Source organism: Xiphophorus maculatus, chromosome 21 (genome assembly GCF_002775205.1).
Source record: "Xiphophorus maculatus strain JP 163 A chromosome 21, X_maculatus-5.0-male, whole genome shotgun sequence".
In the NCBI taxonomy this organism is placed as follows: domain Eukaryota; kingdom Metazoa; phylum Chordata; class Actinopteri; order Cyprinodontiformes; family Poeciliidae; genus Xiphophorus; species Xiphophorus maculatus.
In genome coordinates, this window is record NC_036463.1 from 20,120,920 (window position 1) to 20,143,391 (window position 22,472).

A 22,472-nucleotide genomic window follows, 5' to 3' on the forward strand; every position below is an offset into this window, starting at 1 on the left:
TGGGAAATCTTCCAGACCAGGACTTTGATTGGAAGAATCTTGAAAGCTACGACTGTCGTTTAAAAAATATATATATATGTATATATATATGTATAAAAAGTTTACTGATTGGCCTCATTAGGTCATTTCTTAAAAAACATGTTTGAAGTGAGTTTTCCTTTACAGTGATTTACTGTCAGCTTCTTTCAATTGCATTGTGATGATGCTCAGTTTACTGTTCCGTTTTCTATCGGCAGCAGGTTCTGTGTGACCTTTAAACCATCTGGGCCCTCGCCTCTTCCTGTTTGGCTGAGCTGAGAAAGTAGAAGGATAATGAAGCCAACAGGCGGTTCTGGTTCACAGCAGATGAGGATGAGTGAACCAGAGTCCCGGCCAGGTTTCCCTCAGTGGAACGTAAGCTAACCTGAGAGCTACATGGCTCCCCACCAACTCTTTTATTATCCCAGAGTTTTCATCAGGACCTTTTCATCAAGCCATCGCTGTTCTGGACTGGAGTGGAAGACATGAGGCTGAAGAAAACGGCACCAACCAGCAGAAGTTCTCTGTTTGAGTTTCTTCACAGAATTAGCAGGAATATTTGGGGAAGCAGTAAATCAGTTGAAAGGTCAGATGAGGATTGTTGTATCTCTGTGATTTGGCCTTTTTTCTCCTCTTTGACTTCTTAGTGTGTTTTGGCACTTTAAATGTGACATCAGTAATTGTCCTTCTCTTTTGTTTAATGCAGAAGTAAGCAGTGATCCAGTCTCGCTCGCTGCTGTCTGTCAGTCTGCCCAAACACTCCCTAATACTGCAGAGCTTTGCAGAGAAATGCAGCGGAAGACTCAACAAGCAGAGATACCACAAGCAGCATTTCAGAGGTGATGACGCAGAAATATCTGAAATGTTTCTTTTAAGTTTTCACACTGGCAGTAAAACATGACCTTTGAGTCTTTGTTATTCTAACATGAGGGAGGACGACTGCACAAAAACACTGACTTGTTCTTTCAATTTGCAAGATCAGAGGGTTGAGTTCAGAGTGGAAAACATGCTGACAGACAGACAGACATCCATCACTGAAGGAACTTTTCCTCTTTAGTCACCATTCATGTGTTTTTAGAGCTGCAGCAGAGGTCAGGGTGTCAGACAGTAGTGGCTGTTCTACTTTCTTCCTCTCTATGATTCCAGACATCAATCCCAGTAACTTCCAACAGCTTTCAGTTTCCTGATGATTTTCAGTACAGACAACTTAACACTGACTGGCATCCCAAATGCTGAACATTTCTCTTAAAAGATGGAATTGGGTCATTTAAACAACCTGCTCACTTTCCCTTCAGTCACAGTTTCCAAAGTTGGCTAAGCTACCCAACCAATCTGCCTGTGGCTTTATAGTTTGTGTGAGACGGCTTGTAATTCCAGCCTGGTTTACATGGAGCAATGAGGTCCAAGACTAGAGGAAAAACATCATCCTCAATGAGAGATTGTGGTTACAGACAGAAGCACAAATATAATCTGGTCTGTAATGACCTAACATGTTTCCATTGAGGAAACAGTGTTTTGTAGTAAAAGACATCTTTAACTGGCAGCTCCTTTAATTCTAACTGAATGAGGAATAAAAACAGGATGTTCCAGTCAGAGTCATGATGGGTTCTAGATGTCTGCTTTCTGATTTTACCAGTCTGGATCTGTCACTGTTCTTGCAAAATAGGCTGCTGTAATTATTAAAAAAGGTCATATCTTCCTAAAATATATTTTTCCTTAGATCTCAGATCATTTGTAAACCGAGACAGAAAATGCAACTTTGATGAAATGACTCCAAGTTTCCTTTCAGTCAGAATGAGTTCACACCTGAAAGAACTAAAAGGTCTAGAATTAGTTTACTTTATTGTTGTATTATATTTCCTGTGAATGATCTAAACATGCAGGAGGTGAAGTTTGTGTTTAACAACAGTGAACCGACTGGACAATACAGAGAATAGAAACGTAACTTTGTATGAAGCTCTGAGGAAAATCTCTTCAAACCAGAGATCAAACTGTTAAATTGTTATTTTGGTTCCTTCATAATGTCTTCATTGTTAACCTCAGTGTCATAAAGAAGTCTGTTAGAAGAGGATTTGGTAAAGAGTTCCTGTTGCAATATGTGAAGCTGCAGAGCATCTTGGGTCTCTGCAAAGCTCCTCAGCAGATATCCACTGTCTCTGACATCAGAACTCTGGTGCCAGGCCTCAAAACTCATTACTTGTCCAACCCCAGCAGCCATTGAATGGATACCAAAGAAAGCAGATGCCAGTGTAATTCCTGGAGTCCAGTCTGAGATGAAACAGAACTGTGAATCAGGATCGCCTGCAGACTCCCCGTCACCGATCCCTTTGAGTTGGGAGATCATGATTAATGTTGGTCTACCTGTTGAATGGTTTTATTCAACCACAGAGGGCGACAGACAGGCAGCAGTCTGAGGTGCAGGGTGGAAAAGCTGAAGCTTTGGAGAGGCTGGATTAAGATTCAAGAGAAGCTGCAGCAGGTTGCTGCTGAGCCACAGGTTTGGATAACAGCAATAATGTGAGAGGAGGCAACAGAAGTTCACCTCAGGCCAGAAGGCAAAGCTACAATATTGTGGAAAACCTGAGCAAATAAACCCTTCCTGACCTTAATTAACCCCATTACATGACTGGGTCAATCATTGCATGTTTTCACAAACTCTTAGTAAAAGTCAGTTCCCCCTTTTAAATGAAAATAAGCACAAATAAACAATAATTACACAGAGGCTGAACACTTCAGATGGTTAGTCACATCCCTGGAATAACTACTCTGGATAAACCCCAAAGGAACCCACAGCTGAGAACCTCAGAACCTTTGAGTCATGGGCACATAATGTGACAGGAGGAATCAGTTGTGGCATGGCTATTTATAGTCCAACTGTTTCTTCTATTTGTCTGGATTTCACTGAAGTAGCAGAGAGCAGAGATGCTAACTTCAGCTTTAGGCAGATGCAGATGGTCCAGCTGTCTAACTTTGTTTATGGATATAATTAAACAAATACAATTATCCTGATGATCACTAATAATGATCAGAATAACAATCCTGATCATTATTAGTGATTAGGATCAGCAATGATCAACATCCTCAGCAACATTGATAATGACGGCTACTGAACAAACTTACTATTTTCACTGAAACTGGATTTGATTGAGAGAAATTTAGTTTTAAACTCTAACTTTTCTAACCTGCTGTAGCAGCTGGCTGTGCCACAATGCTAATGCTAGCTAACATAAACAGGAACAAGTTCCAAGTTATTCAGTTCAGCTGCTGTTTTATCTTTTTCATCAGTGAAAGTTTGAAGTTGCTCTGTCCTTCAGCTTCCTGGCCAATCAAATCAAACCATGAATCTTTAGCAGCTAAAATCTATTCAAGCTTTTTGACATAATAAATTAAAATCCATCAGCAGCAGCAGCAGCAGCTCCTAAACAGACATTATTTGTCCATTGGGTCTCTAATCCTCAGTGGCTCAGACAGACAGCCTGCTTCTTTCAGACTCATGCCCGCCTCCCTCTCCTTCCCTCTGGGGGCCGCGGCCCCTGAACCGGCCTAAAGCAGCAGCAGGATGTTCGTAGGCTCAGCCTCTGTGCAAGGAAACATGAGCAGGCGCAGATATTCAGAGTCCCGGGCCGCCGGATAAAACCAGAGGAGGAGACGGCGGTCCGTGTGGTTGGAGCTCAGAAACTCAGGCGGGGAACATGTGAGCGGGGCATGGGCGGCTGGGAGCGGGATTATTGTTCAGCACAGCCGAGAGACGCAGGAGGGAGCCGGGGAAGGTAACTGCCACAGATCCACTCACTGGTTGAATGAAAGGTCCAGATGTTCTGAAGGCGCAGCTCCAGCTGCTTCAACCCAACTTGAATCAGTCACATTACTGCCAGCATCACTTTAGTCGATGTCAAGGAAATATTCCAGCTGTTTTCCACGAAGCTGCTGCTGCTGCTGCTGCTGCTGCTGCTGGATCCGCGTCCGAGACAAATCAGCTGATAACAGCGATGAAGCTGCAGAGAGAGAGAAAGAGCAGGTCGTTTCTGAAGCAGGAAGTCGGTTGATCTGCTTCACACTGTAGTTTAGAGTCGCTTTAACAGAATTCACATGAATTTATTCCTGCAGAATAAATGAGATTCTCACCATCCACAGTCTGCGTGTCTCTTCATGGGTTGTGTTTTTCCCCCCACAGCGCAGCAGGAAAGTGGATCTAGAACCAGAAACTGTTCCGCTGTCCGCACCGACTCATCCCGGATTTATTTCTTGCTAATTAATGCGCAATGAAAGTGCGCAGAAAGAAGCGCCTCTCCGCATTAGAAGCGGGAGGAGACTGAATGAAGCAAACAGGTTGTGATTGTTTCCAAAGAGACACAGAAGTGGAGTCAGAGCGCCGCGGCTCCGCTCGCCTTTAACTCTGAAGCTGCTGCATGTGGAGGAGTTTAGATGAAGGATTTAGTTCATATGATCCTCAAACTAAATGTGATCTATTCTTCCGCAGGAGAGACGCGGGGACAGTTTTCCTCCACGAACCTTTTGGATTCGAGCGCAGCAGAGAGATCTGCGGACCGAGCGGCCAAAGATGAACACCGTTGTGTTTAACAAGCTGAGCAGTCAGGTCCTGTTTGAGGAGAAGGCGAAGGAAGTGGAAATGAGCAGCAGAAATTACCTGGAGGTCATCGACGGTCAACATCCAGATCTCCTCTGCAGCAGCCCGGCCATCAGAGACAGCCAGGCGGCCAGACACAGGCGGAGCGGGTATGTGAGGCTCTCTGTTCTGGTAGAGGCTGCTGCTCAGCATGCGTGGATGTGGGTCGGCTGTAGTGGATGAAGGAACCCACGGAGGGGAATATCTGACAGCCTGGTCAACCTGCTGGTCAACCTGCTGGTCAACCTGCTGGTCAACCTGCTGGTCACTCGTTAGCTGAGCGAGAAACGGGGAAAAATCTCCGGGATTAAATCTTCGGGTTTTGCGACAATAAGCGCAGCAAATGAAACATTTAAACTGGAGATTTAAAGACTGATATGGGTTTAGATTTTAAACCCATATAAATATAAAGTCCAGCAGCAGAGTTTTTAATTGAAAAACTATAAATCAATTCATGAACATGATGGAAGTGTTTCTGTTGTCGTGCGTAAATACGCATTTGCTCCAAATTTGGCTAAAAATGATTTTAAAAGCGTTTCCGTTCAGACTCCTGTAGTTTCTAAATATTTTCGTCCTCAGGTTGTGATGTAGAACAATCTGACAGATCCGACAATAAACCTTTTTCTAGACTGATGCTGATCTAATGACCATTAAACTGTGATCAGAATTAAGGTGAGAATCAAGAAGCAGCTGATATTTGTTCAGTAGCTCGTTGCTCCAGAGACACTAATGTCTTTAAAGTATCTAATATATAAAGTCCGACCCTCAACATCTCGAAAATAAGTAGGATGAACCTTTCAATTCATTTGTTCAAATAAAATTTATAAAGTACATCAAAGATATTCATATAAAAAAGGTGATTATTCAAAATGTTAAATAAGAAGAAGGTTAAACTGGAAACAGCTGGAAAAATAAAAGCATTTCTGACTGGAGCTGCAAAGGAAACATTTTCTGCTTCGATTAAACACTTTAATCAAAATGTTCAGTTGGAAACTGAAACTATAAATAATGTTTATTTAGCAAATGCAATATTATTATTTTTTTTTAGCCTAACTGAAATCATTTATTAAAATCGACGTCAAATTTAATTAAATTGTGGCGCAGGAGTGAAAAAGTCACGTGACCTGTCAGGTTCCAGTCCTGACCTATGACCTTTGTTCATGTTTTCTCTCTCTCATCATCCACTCTCCTGTCTGACCACATAAAGGCCACCAGAACCAGAGAAAATCTCTACAAGAAACAAAACAAACAAACAAACAAAAACCAGGATGAATTCAAACCAAACAGATTCTAACATAAACACATGTTGGCAGCGTTAGCCAGAGTTTCCATGAACACTTTCAATCTCGCCGCCTGAATTTACTTACAGTTTCATACAAAATGATTTTCCTTTTGGATACAAATGAGGAATGTTCTCTAACAGAGCTCTGGGGTCAAAGGTCAGAGTGAAATGCGCTCCACGATGTTCAGGCTGATCCAGATTACAAGGAAAATATTTGGAGAACCAGAACCTCGGGCCCGCTTTGAGGTCCGACTAAAATGGTTCCATCTGCAGCCAGTGGAGCCGTTTTGGGAGCTAAAGGAGAAGTGGAGAGCAGCACCATACTGACATCTGCAGGTTCAGGTGTTCCTCCTGTGGGTTCAGGACGTTTCTCTGATTCATCTGTCGACATTTTAGACGCGGCGTGAATTTCTGACATCTGCATGCTGAAGCCCTGGGGTGTGTCCGGTTGTTTGCCTGCGTCTAAATGCTGTCCCTGCTGGCGCACAGGGGTCGTCCCAGCGGCAGCAAAGTGCGACACAAGCGCCAGGCCCTGCAGGACATGGCGCGGCCGCTCAAGCAGTGGCTCTACAAGCACAGAGACAACCCGTACCCGACCAAGACGGAGAAAATCCTGCTGGCGCTCGGCTCGCAGATGACTCTGGTCCAGGTGAGACGCTTTCTTCTGCTCTGATTCCAGGAGGAGACAAAGAAAAGTCACATAGACAGGAGAGTGATCAGGCTGCTGGAGTTTAGATGTTCAGCTTTTACTGTTCCTGAATGTTTAGCAGCAGCTGAGCAGGAGTGAAGTTTTGTTTCCTCTGCCTTCCAGATCCTCCTGCAGCTTCTCCTCTCTCTGCTGAGCGTCTCAGGCTTTGATTTGTTTCTTCCACTTTCTTCCAAAAGCTGCAGCTCAGCTTCATCTCATGTCCCAGAGAGTCTAAAAGTGTCAGAACTAAATAGGTTTTGTTAAATAATAATAATAAATTTGTCCTGCTTAACATTTTGGTTTCAGAAACTCTGCAGAGAACAGATGTTTACCTGTTTGGAAATGATTCACAAATGATTTTCTTGAGATATTCCTGAAATATTCCTACGTCTCAATATGTAAACCTGCTCTGCTGCATTAAAAAGCTCCAGAAAAATGTAATTTCTGATAAAGATTTGAGTCAGGAATATTTCTGCTGCTTTGATCTTTATGACGTCTGGAGAAACCAGTGAGATGTTCAGAGCAGAACAGTTAGAAACTGCTGATGGCTCCAAGTTTAGAGTGAACATCTGAACTTATCTGACAACCTGACTGCTGAGAGGAACACCCAGCACTGAGTGCAGCTGTGTGTGTGTGTGTGTGTGTGTGTGTGTGTGTGTGTGTGTGTGTAGCAGCGTTTTCCTCACATGGTCACTCTGTACTTAATCTGCTTCTCATTTCTGGGAGTGCTTGATGTTGGACGCTGTGACCCAAACACACACTGACACACCTCACACACACTGTGTTTGAGTGTAAATATCATTAGTGGGGTCAGAGGTTAAAGGTGGAGAATTTGAGGGTCAAAAGTGCAACAACCTGACATCAAATGAGATAAATATTTAAATACAATATTAAATGTTGATAAATTCATCTAGAAATTAATAAACGAGATTTTCTCTCAAGGAACATTCTGGTAAAATAATGGCTGAAATAATGAATCATATTTAGGTAAAAGTTTTAAATGTATTAAAATAAGAAATCTATAAATAACAAAATTCAAATGTATTATAGTAAAATCATTATTATCTGATTATTTATTGATTTATTTTTCTATTTTCTGATTTAAAGTCAGTCATAAAATAATTTCCAGTTTTATTGAAGTGATCATTTATAGAAATATTTATTTTGGAAAAATGGTTTGATGCAAATCAGTTCTTGATCTAAATTTCTGTTCTCTTTTGAAGAACCTGGTTCTCTATTTTCTCTATTTTCTCTATTTTCAGTTGCTGAAGGATAAAAAATCTTGTTTTTGCCAATTAGGAATATGAAAACAGATAGTTATAAATCTTTAACCTCTCAGTCTTTGAAAATATTTCTGGACTGAACAAGTGATCGTTTTGTCCCAAAGTGTGAACATAAACTCAGATGTGACCATGACGTCTTTCTGTCTTTCCACTGATTGCTGCTGAGGACAGCCCAGTTCTTCCACTGTTTAGTCCAGACAGACCGCTGTTAAGGCTGCCAGTGGCGTTGAACGCATCACTTCCTGTGTGTTTTTCCCTGGAGAGGCCGACCTGGCAGCAGGTGTTAAACAGCAGCTAAATCTGTCATGTTGTAGCGCAGCAGTTAGCTTTGTTCCATGTCGATGTTGTGAGATGGAGCCGATGATCCGGTGCCGTCTCCATGGTTCCTGAACTCCATCTCCGTGGTGACACTCCGTCTCCTCTGGGACCTCCCGTCCTCATGAGGACACCGTCCCTTCCCCTCCAAGTCCTGCTGGGCTGCAGACTGAAGACAGTGGGACGGTCCTAGTTAATGAGAAATGTGATCCTGAAGGAGAGGACGTGAAAACTAAGTAGTCCAGCATGAGGCCGCCGTCCCCGGCCGTTCATAAGCAGCTTGAAATCTACTGAGCATGAAAAGTTATTCCAGTAGAACATCTAATGGTCTCCACTCCCAGTGGAAGAAAGAGCAGCGGCTCAAGTGTCTTTTTTATTGGATCTTAAAGACAGAGATGGAAAAAACGTCTTATTGGAGGGAGTCTGGACGTGTCCAGAATAAGCAGGATGGGGACGTGTGTCTCAGTCAGAGCATTAGATCATGAAATGATGCGTTCACTGGCCGTCAGCCGATTCTTTGTACACAGTAAAAAGCTGAGAGGCTTCAGTTTTCCTGCAGAACGTCTGGGATGTTCCTCTCAGCTCTGATCAGAGAGCTGCAGCTGATCTGCAGCTGGACTCTGTCTCTGCAGCGAGGCGACGTCTCCACTGAGGACGACACGTTTAGTCTGGCTGTGGATGTGGACGAGTGTGGACTCTTGACATTAACACGTCTTCCTGTTTGCTGTGCGTGTCCCCTTCCTCCTTCGTCCCTCTCAGGTGTCCAACTGGTTCGCCAACGCCAGGAGACGCCTGAAGAACACGGTGAGGCAGCCGGACCTGAGCTGGGCGCTCCGGATCAAACTCTACAACAAATACGTTCAGGGCAACGCAGAGAGGCTGAGCGTCAGCAGCGACGACAGCTGCTCCCAAGGTACGCCTCACCTGCTGCTCTGAGGACAAACTGTCCAAACTGCACAAACACTTGGATATGATCTTCTGAGCTCAGAACCAGAACATTGCATGTTCTCCTTCTATCAGTCAGTGGAGCTGACAAATTTGCAAACACACGCTGGCTCTCATGGGAAGGTCCGGCCCGTTTTGGTGAGGAAGCGTAAGAAAGTCAAAGTTCAGTCGTCCTGCAGTGAATGAACAGAAAGTTCAGAGTTCTGTGGTGTCAGTAATCTCTCTCTCAGTGTGTGAGGAGGAGAAGCTGAGCGTGTGGCTCCCAGAGGAATGTGTGCATGGTGTTTGTGTTGTGTGTGCCGCAGGCCGCTGCACCACCAGAGGCTCCGTATATCTCCCTGACTCGTCTCCCTGTCATATTCTGGTTCTGGAGCGATCCGCAGTCCGCTCCCACTGCTGGCCCGTGTGCTGAAAGGCCCTCCATTATGTTCTGAAGCCTATGCTTTTGTTCCAGAGACTATTTCTGGGAGCAGATCTGACCCTGCTGACCGTGTCTTCATTCCTCTTACTGTCCTGAAACGGTCCAGCTGGTTCTGGAGCTGCAGCAGCAAATCCAGGCTAAAGTAAAACCTGTTTTCTGCTTGGAGTCCAGAGCAGACCTGATGTTCTGATCAGTAGAACAGTTTAATATTTTTATTGGATTAAATCAAAAGGTCAGATTGTTTGGTGACAGAGGAGATGCTGGAAGAACCATGTGGTTCTGATTATCGGAAGTGCTCATCTTAATTTGGACCAGGCTGAACCAGACATCTAACCCGGCCAAACGACAGAACTGCAGTCCTGGCAGCGACAGAAACTGAAGTGAAGTGTCTCTGATTTTCCTGCTGCCAGAGAATCTCTGGGTTTTCATCAGAGTTTTATCTTCCTCCTGTTTCTTTCATCAGGTGAGAAGCTGGGCTTTAATTCAGTCTCCTCAGCTGCAAAGCATTCTGGGAAGGATGTAATGCTGCAGGGGACGAAGGTTGAGATAGAACCAGCATTCATTATGGTTTGGTTCTGGGTCTGAAGTCTGAACTGGGCTTTTTGTTCTGGAGGCGATGCCAACATGTGGGCAGGAGCAGCAGGCTGGAGTTTCCTGGTTCTGCTGTTTGAACGAAAGATTAGCTCCAAATAACCGTTTTCCTTCAGACTGGCTGAACAGAACTGAGACAATAACTGAACCTGGAGTCCAACATCTGATGGAGGAAATGAGTCATTACAATGTGCACTTCCACTGATTGTTTTTAGAGACTTTATGACCACAAAAAAACTGATGGGACCTAAATGCAGTGACCCAGATGAAGATGGAGAGACTGGAACCAGTCAGTGCCACTGGTTTACATCACCATATGTATATACAGGCCTTATGCTGCAGTCTGTACTGTTTCTGCATCAATGTGACCAACAACAGATGTTCTTTATCCATAGAGAGTTCTACAACCCAACGAGTGGATTGAGCTCTTACTTTAGGTTGAGAGAGAGACTTGAAGACGAGATTCTCTTCAGGTTTTCACTATCAGTAAAATGAAGAACAGACCTGAGAGACAAACCAACAGAGATCAATTCAGACACAGTTTTCCTTATTGTGGAGAGTTGAGGTTCATTTCCACTGTTCTATGTTGATAACTGATCCCAGTTAGGAGTCGGGACAAGAGCCTGAATAAAAATGATGTTTATCTTATACTACAGATCACCATGGCAACAGAAGTTTGTGCTAAAGTTTTAAGAGATGGTTCTTGTTGTAGAGAAGACTTCCTGTCCTCCACCAACAGAACAGTCATGTGAGCATGTCCTGATGTTGCAGATGGAGACAACCCTCAGAGGACACAGAGCGGTCCTGAGGATCTCACCAAGCCCTTGTACCAGAGCGTCATCAAGAAGGAAGGCTCCCCCATGGTGGGCGTGGCCATCGGCATGGACCCAGGGCTGCGTTCTGCAGTGGAGGCCGAGGACTACGTGTCTCCACCCAAGTACAAGAGCAGCCTGCTGCACCGCTACCTGAACGACTCTCTGCGGCACGTGATGGTGGCCAACGCTGTCATGGACGCTCGCAAGAGGAACCACTCTGGCTCCTTCAGCTCCAACGAGTTCGATGACGAGCTGCTGTCGCCATCGTCCTCTGAAGCTGAGGCCCACTTCGTCTATCGAGCCGGTAAGGAGACCACTGACTCTTCCAGGAACTCTCCAACACACACCACATTCCTCATGTCTGATCTTTGTCTTCTTTCTGGACGTTTGTTTTCATTCCTGCAGCTTGTCCATTATGTCCAGCTGTCTGTCCCTCTGCAGGATCTCTAATATCTCTCCTGCTAACTTTCTCTCTGCTTCCTTTAATTGAACATGTTGGATGTGTTGCTGAATCTTCTCCTCATGGCTGCTGAAATGGAGAGGCTGTTCAGGATCTCCTTGAAGTATTTTGTAAAATTTAAACAAGGTGCAGTTCATCTGAAACACACAAGCATATCCAGTAACCTGCACACTGTCAAACCCACACACACTGAACCACTGGTTGTCTCTGAGGCCGTCCAGAGAGGTGGGAGGGGCTTCACCTCTAGCTAACCAGGGTCTAACCGGTCAGACACAACAAGACTTTCAGGCTGCTGTTTGTCCCGTCTTTGTTCCAGCTGTGGCTCCAGATGAGAGAGCAGAGCAAAATGTCCGACAGGCTTCTTGAGACTGAGAGTTGAATGTGGGACCTTTGCAGTCCAAAGCGTCTGGAAGCTGCAGGAGTTCCTGCAGCGTTTCTGAGATGTAACCAATCAAGGTCAGCTGTGATTGTATCGGCTGAGAACACTGGGTCTTTGTTCAGGTGGACTTCACATCCAATAGTAACATTTTCCTTTTGTGTTGAACACGACCAGAACAAGGAGGGTCCGGATCTGAACTGGATTGTTGGAGGGAAGAGCTGCTGTTATTGTGTCTCTTTTGGACAAAAGTGTTTCTTCTTGTCTGAGTGTGAAGCAGACAGAGTGTGTGTATCTGAAATGAATCAATGAGTCCAACAGGAACAATTAAAACCCTTTGACCTGAGCCAACATCAGGCTGTTTTCACTGCTGAAGCTTCACTCCAGCAGATTTTATCAAGACAAATCCCAGAAGGGTTGAATTCAGCTGGCTGAGCTGCTGCCTTTAATAGATACTGACTGTTTTATCTCTGGTTATTATAATTTCTTGCTGCTGACGTGTCCCTCTTGGCCTCCTTGGACTCCGATACATTTACACAAGTATTACTCTGTTACATGTGACAGAAGCTTGTTGGGTCAAACAGAACGATTCATTCAAAAGGGACAAGCTCCTTCTGGGAAAATCAGATCTGATCCAAATTACATTAAGAGTTGAGAAAATAAAATTGTCATTCCACATCTGATTTTTGAGGAACAAAGCAAATGAAAAACTGCAGAGAGAGAGAAATGTTTTCAAGCTCAAGTTTTTATCATTTCCTGCAGTTTTTTTCTCCTGTTTGCTGGAAATTCCAGATATTTCTTTAGAGAACGCATTCTTCTTTTGTAAAGAGTTTTATGTTTTACAGCGAGACACAAATGTGTCCCTGTGCAGCAGATTTGACATAAATCTGTTCTTCTATCACCTCCACAGAGGACACAATGTCCAAATAAATCTGATTTAAGATTACTGAAAGCTTCAAGCCCAGACTGGATTCTGTTCTCTGGCTTTAAAAGATTTTCACATATTAAGTTTGTCCAGGGAGATTTTTGCTCATATTGTCTTGGTAAGTTCCAGTCTGCAACAAAGTTGTGATTGGACAAGGAAAAGTGGTGAACCTGGTAGCTGGTGTCTCATTGGTTCAAAGTCCATTTGTGTCCCAGTTGGTTGTTGTGGGCTCGGCCAGAACTCCTGACTACAAAGACCAGTCAGACGTGGCAGCAAATTGAGATCATGGATTGGCTCCAGTGAAAAACTAAACTTCAGTCGCCTTGAAAGGAATCCCACTGGTGAAGCTCCAAGACCTCAAACATCACATCCACACTAGAGCTGCCTGGTAGAAGGAAAACAAGCAGCATGTGATGATACAGGTGGATGTTGCAGTGACAATGTCTTAAGATGAATTAATTAAAACTTAAAAAGCGTTCAAGCTGCAGTATGTAACTTCTTTAAAATGTGTTTTTTTTTGTTTTTTTTTTTTACATATTTGTGTAAACTGTCAGTATGGTGTGAGATAATATATGAGAAAAAAATGGAGTTCCCCTGCCATCTCCCAGTGCTGCCAGAAACGGCCAATCAGAGCCAGGAGGCGGGTCTTAGCACCTCTCGCTCTCTGCTACGTTGCAGCTAGCATACTCTGTTGCTCAGTCTAGTTAGCATGGCCACCAATGACGGTGGATAAGCAGTTTTCCTCTAACAGTAAGTTGTTTCTCCACCATTAGCACATTTAGCAGCAAGTACATGCGGTTGACTGACAGCTCTAAGACCCTCCCCCTTACTCTGATTGTTTGGTTTTGACTGGGAGTGGTGAATTTCGCAGACTGCAAAATTAGCTGAGGGAAGCCATGGAGGAGATGGATCTTTTCACAGATCATCTCTCTAATAGCATACTGTCACAACATGGTGACAGTATGTCACATAACAAATATGTTGAAAAGCATATTCTTAACAAAAGTTACACATTGCTGCTTTAAAAAAATAAGAAAAAAATCATCTGACATCTTTAATGAAATCCTGGCTCCTGACTGATATTTGCTATTATGGCAACAAAACAACTTAGTTTGTTTCGTAATGATTTTTCCAACTCAAGCCACAAACATCACCAAATATATTCCAGGCCTACAGATCCTGAATGCAAGGCACGATGAGCTAACATTGGTTGCAGAACGGTGAAATTACCATGACAGTAAATGGCCGTTAAGTTATGAGCGCACATCAAACACCGCAGCCACATGCAAACACTCTGCAGTCCGAAAGGGTTTTTCTTGAACACAAGGAAGCAACAGAGGTCCACCACACAGAGCCAGAGGTTTCATGGCCAGCGAGCCTTTAATGGGATCTTACAAGGCAGGAATCTGGCCGACTGTTTCCCTTCTCGCTCGGCTCCAGATTTAGTTCTGTATCGTGTGGATCAATATATGCCAAATGACTCCTAATGATTCGTGGACACAGACTCCCTTTGTATTCCACGGTTTAGCCACTAACACTCCAACTGGACGTCATGAAAACAGCATCAGAGAGCAAAATCTGGATATTCTTCCCCAAATTGATCACTAAATGATGAAGAGCTGGAAAGTAGTTCCCCATCTGCGTATTCAACCAAATGACGGAAACAAAGCATCCATAATGTGTAGAGAGAAGGCAGTTTTGGGGATTTATTCTTCTTAGACAATAAGTTAAATATGAAGTGATGTTAAAACGAGATTTGTGACATGACTGCTTCCATATTTTGGTCTAAACCTGATTTCATTTACCAATTATATCTGTCTGTCTGGCTTCCCTTCCAAACAGTGAGCCAGCTTTTGGTCGGTTTTCTTTATGGACGACAGTTGCCGTGTCTGACTGATCAGCAGTGAGGTGACTACAGATATACTGTAAATTAGCATTTGTAGCCACAGTACTTCTTCAGTGGCTAATGTATGCTGTACATTGTCCCAGTTTATATAAATTCATTCATTCATTCATTCATTCATTCATTCATTCATTCATTCATTTAGCAGAGTAATATCCTGAAGGCCACAGGAGAGACCTTGCTCTACACAGGAGAACTGGATGTCAATGACACTCTCCCAGATGGTGATAAATGAGGACGACTCGTCCCAGGAATCTAGGGAGCTGGACAGGCTCTGGATTTTCCGCAGAAAGAAGAAGGAAACAAATAGAAGAGGATGTAGCTCCAACCAAGACTCACTAGTTTCAGGTTAGACTTCAGAAAACAAAGAGGAGGTGATGAAAGGGACTCAGGGTGAGACTTAATTTAAAAAAATTTGCCACTTAGTCTAGTTTATGGTCAAATATGGGATTTATTTTTCTAAAGTAGAATCCACAACTCCTGACTAGTGTTGGTTTTGGCAGGATTGGAGCCCTGGGCAAACCTGTCCTCCTGCCCCCCTGCAACCAATGAAAATGCAAGCAATTATCAGTCGTCTTTTGGCTTGCTGTCCCATTACTGAGACAGCAAGCAAGAAAAACTTACTACTCTGCACATGCATACAAGTAGCAGATAAGCTGCATTTTATTTTCTAGCTCTTGGGAGTTTTGCCCCTTTCTAATGCCACCCTGGGCAACTGCCCCTGTAGCTCATATAAAAAACCACCACTGCTCCTGACGGCCATCAGTGAAATAGTTGTAACAAGTTTTTTTTTTTGTGTTTGTTTTTTTTAAAATGAAGTTCAGACATAAAAAATGTGGAGCCACACAAACATGGAGGTTAAAGTTGAGTTCCTGCTCTTCTGGGTTTTAGTTAATGTTGAGGCGTGGTCTTTACTAATGGGAAACAATGCCGACCAATCAGGTTCTGGCTTTCAGTCTCACCACACGTCTCTCTTGGATTAAGATACATGCAGGCTTGCTGGCGTCTCATTGAGTTAATATGTTGTTTTTATTATCTGTGTCACCGTACTGACCACACAGTTCACTTCTGTTTCCCCTGGGAAAATAACTGGATCATCTGAAACCCTTTATTTCATTAATTCAATGATCAAATATACATCTACCATAAATGGACAGACAGAAAAGACGTTATTTTTTAATTCAGCATCAAGTATTGACTGAACAGTAATTCCTTTCTGGTCCTGAACAATCAGGCCGTGTGTCTGTTCAGCTCTGTCTTTGATTTAAGAAAAAAAAAAAAAGTTCTTTTTAGCAGCAAGAAGCAATGTGGAGCTAAAAACTGACTCTGCTTTAAAGACACTTTAGGTCAGGGGTGTCAAACTCCAGTACTGTAGGGCCGCTGTCCTGCAGTTTTTAGATGTGGCACAGGTACAAAACACTGGGATGAAATGGCTTCATTACCTCCTCCTTGTGTAGATCAGTTCTCCAGAGCCTTAATGACCTAATTATTCTATTCAGGTGTGGTGCAGCAGAGGCACATCTAAAAGCTGCAGGGCGGTGGCCCTCCAGGACTGGAGTTTGACACCTGTGCTTTTAGATAAACCAGCTGAAAGCCTGATGGGTCATAGGAAGCGGTTTGTGTGTGTTAGTGTGTTTCTGTCCAACCCACAGCTTGGTGCTGGTTGCTAACAGCAGCAGCAGATGGTAACGATGGGAGCAAAACCAGTCTCCACCACAGTCATCTGAACAGGTGGAGCATCACTCCCTCTTTGTTAAACTCCATCTTTGTCCTCTCTTCTCTCTCTCCTCTCACCTCAGTGTTCAGTCAGCCAGTATTTTGGATTTTCCACCTCCATGCCAGAGACCAGCAGACATCTCAGCTTTTCCCCTTTGGGGCTCCATAAAGCGTGTTGTCAGAGCGGCCCAGAGGCAGCAGCAGAGCTGACTGAGTGTTCAGCACAAAGGAGGAAAGAAGCAGAAACTGGGCCAGTGATTTATTGCTGATTTATTGAGTCGTTGAAGCTGCTTTTGTTTGGAAAAATCTGAGTTTCAGATGTTTTAGGCAAGAAGCTTTGGAAATAGACTCTTTGTAAGCAGAGGTGTGTCTCCAGATTCTGTGATTATGGGCTACCAGAGGAACCAGTTGGTGTCTGTGAGCATATGGTAACTTAGTGAACCTTCTCCACCAATCAGAACAGATCATCTGAGCAATGGCTGCCTCACACACACTGAATCACTGAAAGCTGGGGATAGATGCACCTGCGCGCACACACTCACACACACACACACACACACACACACACACACACACACACACACACACACACACACACACACACACACACACACACACACACACACACACGCCCCTTCGTCCAGGTTGGATGAACAGAGCCCATCAGACTGTGAAAGTGGCTGGTACTTTTAGTGCAGTGATCATTAAGAGAGATTTCACCTCAAGTTCAGCAACTTTAAATCAGAACCAATCAGCTTCAGAGCTGTAACAGTCAGTAGACGGAGATCCAGCCTGTAAGAATTCACAGCTAAAGTTGGAACAACTGGGGCATTGCAGTGGTGCATGAGGCTGTCACAGGTTGGAGACCTTTGCCACATATCCGCCGTCTTTCCTATCTGACCACTCTTAAATAAAGGCAACCAGAGACAATAAAAACTTGAATTCAGAAGTTTTCATCACGTCTCACAGCGTCTGTTTGATTCAGCAGCTGGCATGGATCAGGGAGGAGGTTTCCAAAACACCTCAGGTCACATGGAGGACAGAGGATGGAGACCAAGGAAACGTCAGTGAAATAGAGACTCGTAGATAAAGCAGGACAACAGCAGAGAAAAAGACGGCACAGCAGGGAATTGTAGACAGACATTAATGTGAGGACATTGTTGGAAATCTCTGACAAACTACAACCTGAACTAAAACTGAGTGGTTTGTAACTCTGGGTTATCACGTCCTCATCTCCCTCTCACACATTCCTTCTCTTCTTCTAAGGAGACAACTGTGGTGAGTGAGGTCAGGCTCCTCTCTGTGGAAGAATCCAAAAGTGAACCGGAAAACTAGAGGAACATTTCCTAATCAGGGCCATATCAGCCCGGAGCGTCTCAGACCTTGTCCTGTCATCATGGCTCAGACTGCATGGGAAGCAGACAGAAGAGCAGCGAGGAGATGGAGAGTCTGAGGCTGGTGGAGCCTGCAGAGATGAGATCAGTGGATCAGGATATTTGGAAACTCTGGAGGCTTTTAAAGCACAAAGAGAGGTGACCAAGATAAAGCTGTAAAAATCAGAGCAGTTGAATGTTTTGGCTTTCACATGATGCTGGACTTTTATATTCATAAGAAAAGATGCAGTGAAGATGAAAATGTTACTCAGCCTTCACTCAGATCTGAGTGAAGGCTGGACGCGAGACAGAAGACAGGTTGAGGTCTCAAAACACCAAGAACTCTCAGTAAACAGCTGAAGTAAACACGCTGGCTGCCATAAAGACAACTTTACTTTCATTGTTTAATGACTTTGCTGTTCCTCACTAATGTTTCACAGATGAGATGGAGGTTGGTCCCATTGAGGAGGGGGGAGGAAAGCCAGCAGGCGGCCATCTTTCTCCCACTGACTCACTCACTGCCTTTTCATTCCCTCTCAGATCTGTTTCGCTTTGTCTTTTTCGATCTGATTTCTTCAGACAACTCAATTATGCTGGCTGGGCTCCATTTGTTTTCCAACTAAATATCACATCCATGGACTTTATGAGTCATAAGAAACATCTTTCAGCTCCATCCTATCAGTCACCTTTACGCTTGAAAGCTTCTTGCTAAAACGTGTTTTTTTCCTCCAGCATCTTAAATAAAGACAGAAACCAGAGCAGCACATGTTTGCTGAGGACACGGTGTCCACTGAAAGAACAAAACACAAGTCAAAAACCACACACACACACACACACACACATCCACTAATCTGCTGAACATGCAGGTTCTCATCATCAACCTTTATTTAACCAGGATAAAAAAACTTGAGATTAAAAATCTTTTACTAGAGTGTCCTGGTGTTCTGACCCAGAGAAGTCTACTGAGCTTTTCTCTCTCTGCTTTCAGAAGCCACAGACCATGGATCAAGTCAACATGACAAGTAAGTCGACCTTCTCTCCCCAGATAACCTGTGTCCAACCACCAGCTGAACGTGAGCTGTAACGATCTGTGTTTTGTTCTCTGTGTGCGCGTTTGCTTGTTGTGCCGGTCGTCAGGGGCAACGGTGGCGTCGCAGCGACGCAGAAGGCCAAAGATGAGACGTACTGGAAGGAGATCAACGCTGCCATGGCCTTGACCAACTTGGCTCAGGGGAAGGACAGCGTCTCCAGGACAACCAGCTGCATCATCCAGAAGTCTTCCCATATAGCTGAGGTGAAGACTGTTAAAAAGGTTCTAGCTCTGACGTCCTCCCATCCAAAAGTAGAAACCAGCAAACATTCCTCTCTCGGCAAGTTTGAACTGAACTCCCCTTTAAATGAAGAGAACTGTTACTTACGGAGGGAAAAGGGTTTGTTTAAAGCTGAAGATGAAATCATTTTGTCATGTTGAAGTTCCCCTTTTGTACCATTTCCCTTCCATTGTCAGTGCCTTAACATTCCCATTCTTGAAGCAAGAAATGTTTGTAATGTTATATTATTATCCAAAGTGAACTTATCAGCTCAATGATGATGAGCTACGGAATTGAAAATCATCTGGTGTTAAAAACTAGCGGTACAATAAGCTGGGTTAGGTTTCAACATGGAGTAGAAGGTACAAACATCTGATTAAATACAATTTATTTAAGGTTAAAATTTTTACTTTAACTTACTGCATTGTGTCTTTAATGTTCTGTGTCAGTGCATCTTCCCAGTGCAAAGTGACACCCACTTTAGCAATCCTTAATTTGAAATTGGAATTTTGGAAGCTTTCATTTAAAGCTGCAGTACGTAACTTTTATCTTTTTTTTTCATATTTGTTGAAACTATGTTGTAACATTACGGTATGGGACAGATAACCTATTGAAGCTCCTTTGCCTTTTCCCAGTGCTAACCAGAAACAACCAATCAGAGCCTGGAGGCGGGTGTTAGTGCTGTCAATCACCCACCTTGTGGCGAGGGTAACAGCAGAGCCTGTATAAAAGTTACAGACTACAGCTTTAAGGCTTTTTAAAATCTTGTATTATGGCAAATACTTAGACTTCAGTATTCAGTGAATGCAGTTCAAAGTTCTTTTCCGTACCCAAAACCCATAAACATGATTTTGGAGAAATCAAACTGAAAACCTTCTGATTACCAGACTCTTACCACAGAGGTACAGCTGCCTCAGATTTACCACTACATTAGCCTGAAACCTGGTCACCGTGATGCCGTTTTTCTGTTCAGCAATATATCATGTGACTAGTGAAATAAAAAATTTCAGTGAGAATGACAGTTTCTCGTTCAGTTGATCAGGTGCTGATGTGAACCCTTGCGTTCCTCATGGTTATGTTGGGGTTGCCTGGATGTCTTTTTGTTTTGTTTTGGTCAGTTTTGTTTATCCAGACTGTTGCATTAGGATCATGTCTTGGCATCCAGTGGAAAGAGTCTGTTTCTAGAGAAAATACTTTTCCTAATGGTGCACAAGTCATAAACTTTTGTGGTGAGCTTGGAAAAGCTCACAGTTGTAAAAAAAAAAAAAAAGAAAGAAAAAACAAAACCTTCTCATGTCCTTGGGAGAAAGTGAAGTTGGCCCTCTGTGCTGACTTTTAATTTAATACGCCTTCAAGGTATTGTTCATGTGTTATGAAACCTAAAGTGTAACATGAATTGCTCAGTTTGAGTTTTATGACATGCAGTCTGTTGTTATGGTCAAGGACTTTGCAAAAGAGTGAAGTTGCACAGTGACTTTTTCTTTTTTTTTTTTTTACATGTCTCGAATGCTTAACAAAAGTCTGTACTTAAAGTTCGTGGTTGGGGAGGTGTTTCAACAAAATGAAAGAAAGTTCAAGAAATGAGGGGTGCCTTTGCCTTACTGCAGTCGGTGTGCCTAAACAAGTAGAAGGAAATGAGTCAAACCTGCCAATCCCTAGTAAGGCTGTTGGCCTCCTTTAGGTGTTTATATACATCGGATCCAGCCAGGGAGGACCTGGATCCATGCCTTCGTCTCTGAACGAAGGCATGGGCCTCACAACTCGCACACTGAGAGGAGAGGAGGCAGGGGAAGGTAAGGAGAGTTCAGGGACAGAAAGTCTCTAACAACCAGAGACCGGTCACACAGGCTAACCCATGAACCCCACTGTGGACCAGACTGAGGTCTTCAGCAAACTCTCCACTTCATCTGGGAGGATCCAGTCAGAGCCTTTAAATACACGTTTTAACATGTTTCTTCATACCTTACCTGCCTTGTGAAGTAACTACGCCAGCTGGAGTGTGAAGCCTCACTCAGGGAACGATGGTTACCTGCCTGATACGTCCTCATTACGGCCAGTCAACAGAACCCTGTTAGGGTCGACAGTACGGTAAATAAGTCAGGGAGGAGGTGAAACGAGGACAAACGATGAAGCTCATTCCAATCATTTTGTAAATCAAAAGGTTCTGTATCAGTGAACCGAAGTCATCGTCTGTGATCCTGAACAGAACTGATGCTTTAACAGGGAGAACCTTGTTCCCCTGACAACAGAGGAGTCATTGTGGATATTGTAGCATCACACAGTAAATCAGGACACATAGGGATGAAACAGAAAGATGTTTTCATTATTTATATTTAAAATGGCAACCATCAATTTTTTTTAATGTTGACTCACAAAGTGAGATTTTTTTAAATGTTATTTTATTTTTTGCTTATTCAAATGGAGACTGGATGTTCAGTCCAATGACCAAAATGCATATCTCCCTTTTGTTCAATTTGTTTTCATGTAAAGCCATTTTTTTTATGCTGCTTTGTAACAACAACGAATAAAACTCTGAATGAAACGATGGCATCTTTTCTATACATCATGATGCACAGAGTTTTACAGCAGCTTGGCACTCAGGAGGTTGCAAGGTATTTTATCTGGGGACACGATACGTGATTTGACAAAGCATGACGAAACTAAGTGTTCACGCTAACCAACTGCAGATGAATCAGACTGGAGGATTAACCAGTACCAGCTGTGGATTTAAAAAAATAATTTTTATTAATGAACATCTTTGTTTACAAGTACAAAAAAAGGAAACAGAACACAATATATTATAAAGTTTTCCAAGGGTGTAGCTTTCAACAGTAAATAAATTGGTATGAAAATAAAAAAGAATGAAGAGCAGATATTACAGACATGACAAATTAAAAATATTCAGAGATCTACAACATTCATATGTTTACAGCTTTTTTGTTCATACTCCAGAACCAACTGTGTGCAGCCTGTCATCAGGTCAACCAAACAAACACACCACTAGGTGGCAGTAATGGAAGATAGTCTCAAAATTTGGACCGTGTTATTTCTGCTAGCCCTGTGTCCAGGGTGTATTTGAAATGAACTTATGTTCACCTTGGATTTGAATCGTTAAACGTCCTCCTGTTTTACTCGGTTACAGTTTGGAATTTGTATTTGAGGTTGTGAGATTATTTGGAAGGATTTGGCCGTAATCTAAAAATGTAATTCCTGTCTAAACAAACAATGTCATGTTTGGGCAGCACTGGGCCGATTTAAACATTGAGAATTTATGATAAATAGTTTATATGGAACATTTTTCATTCATGCCAATTTATTAATCTACATTCTGTCAGCTTTATGTTCAATATGTGAACTGTAAGGACCGTCTGTCTTGGTGTTGTTTTGTAGTGGGACTCAAGATGCAGGCCGAGGTGAAGGCACA

General features: G+C 43.2%; 1 protein-coding gene across 3 annotated transcripts; it reads left to right on the forward strand.

The window, feature by feature from the left end:
- The first annotated feature begins 120 nt into the window (after window positions 1-120).
- On the forward strand, window positions 121-21,593 carry LOC102233047 (homeobox protein Mohawk-like). Of its 3 annotated transcripts, XM_023326706.1 has the most exons (8): window positions 121-604; window positions 725-857; window positions 4,499-4,755; window positions 6,417-6,576; window positions 8,973-9,126; window positions 10,942-11,289; window positions 18,727-18,760; window positions 18,876-21,593. In XM_023326706.1, exons 3-8 carry the CDS (start codon window positions 4,580-4,582, stop codon window positions 19,207-19,209), a joined length of 1,206 nt encoding a protein of 401 aa, XP_023182474.1. In that variant the 5' UTR covers window positions 121-604; window positions 725-857; window positions 4,499-4,579; the 3' UTR covers window positions 19,210-21,593. The 3 variants fall into 3 exon arrangements, with proteins under 3 accessions (XP_023182474.1, XP_023182473.1, XP_023182472.1); XM_023326705.1 differs by having other exon boundaries at window positions 121-857; XM_023326704.1 differs by lacking the exons at window positions 121-604; window positions 725-857 and adding an exon at window positions 1,879-3,788.
- Window positions 21,594-22,472: the final 879 nt, after the last annotated feature.

What these genes read in the sequence shown, in the direction of transcription:
- LOC102233047 (XM_023326705.1), top strand. Translation starts at nt 4,580, where the DNA reads ATGAACACCGTTGTGTTTAACAAGCTGAGCAGTCAGGTCCTGTTTGAG. An exon ending in CCACTTCGTCTATCGAGCCG is followed by an intron (nt 11,290 to 18,726) that starts GTAAGGAGACCA and finishes CTCTGCTTTCAG; the next exon opens with AAGCCACAGACCATGGATCA. An exon ending in GGATCAAGTCAACATGACAA is followed by an intron (nt 18,761 to 18,875) that starts GTAAGTCGACCT and finishes GCCGGTCGTCAG; the next exon opens with GGGCAACGGTGGCGTCGCAG.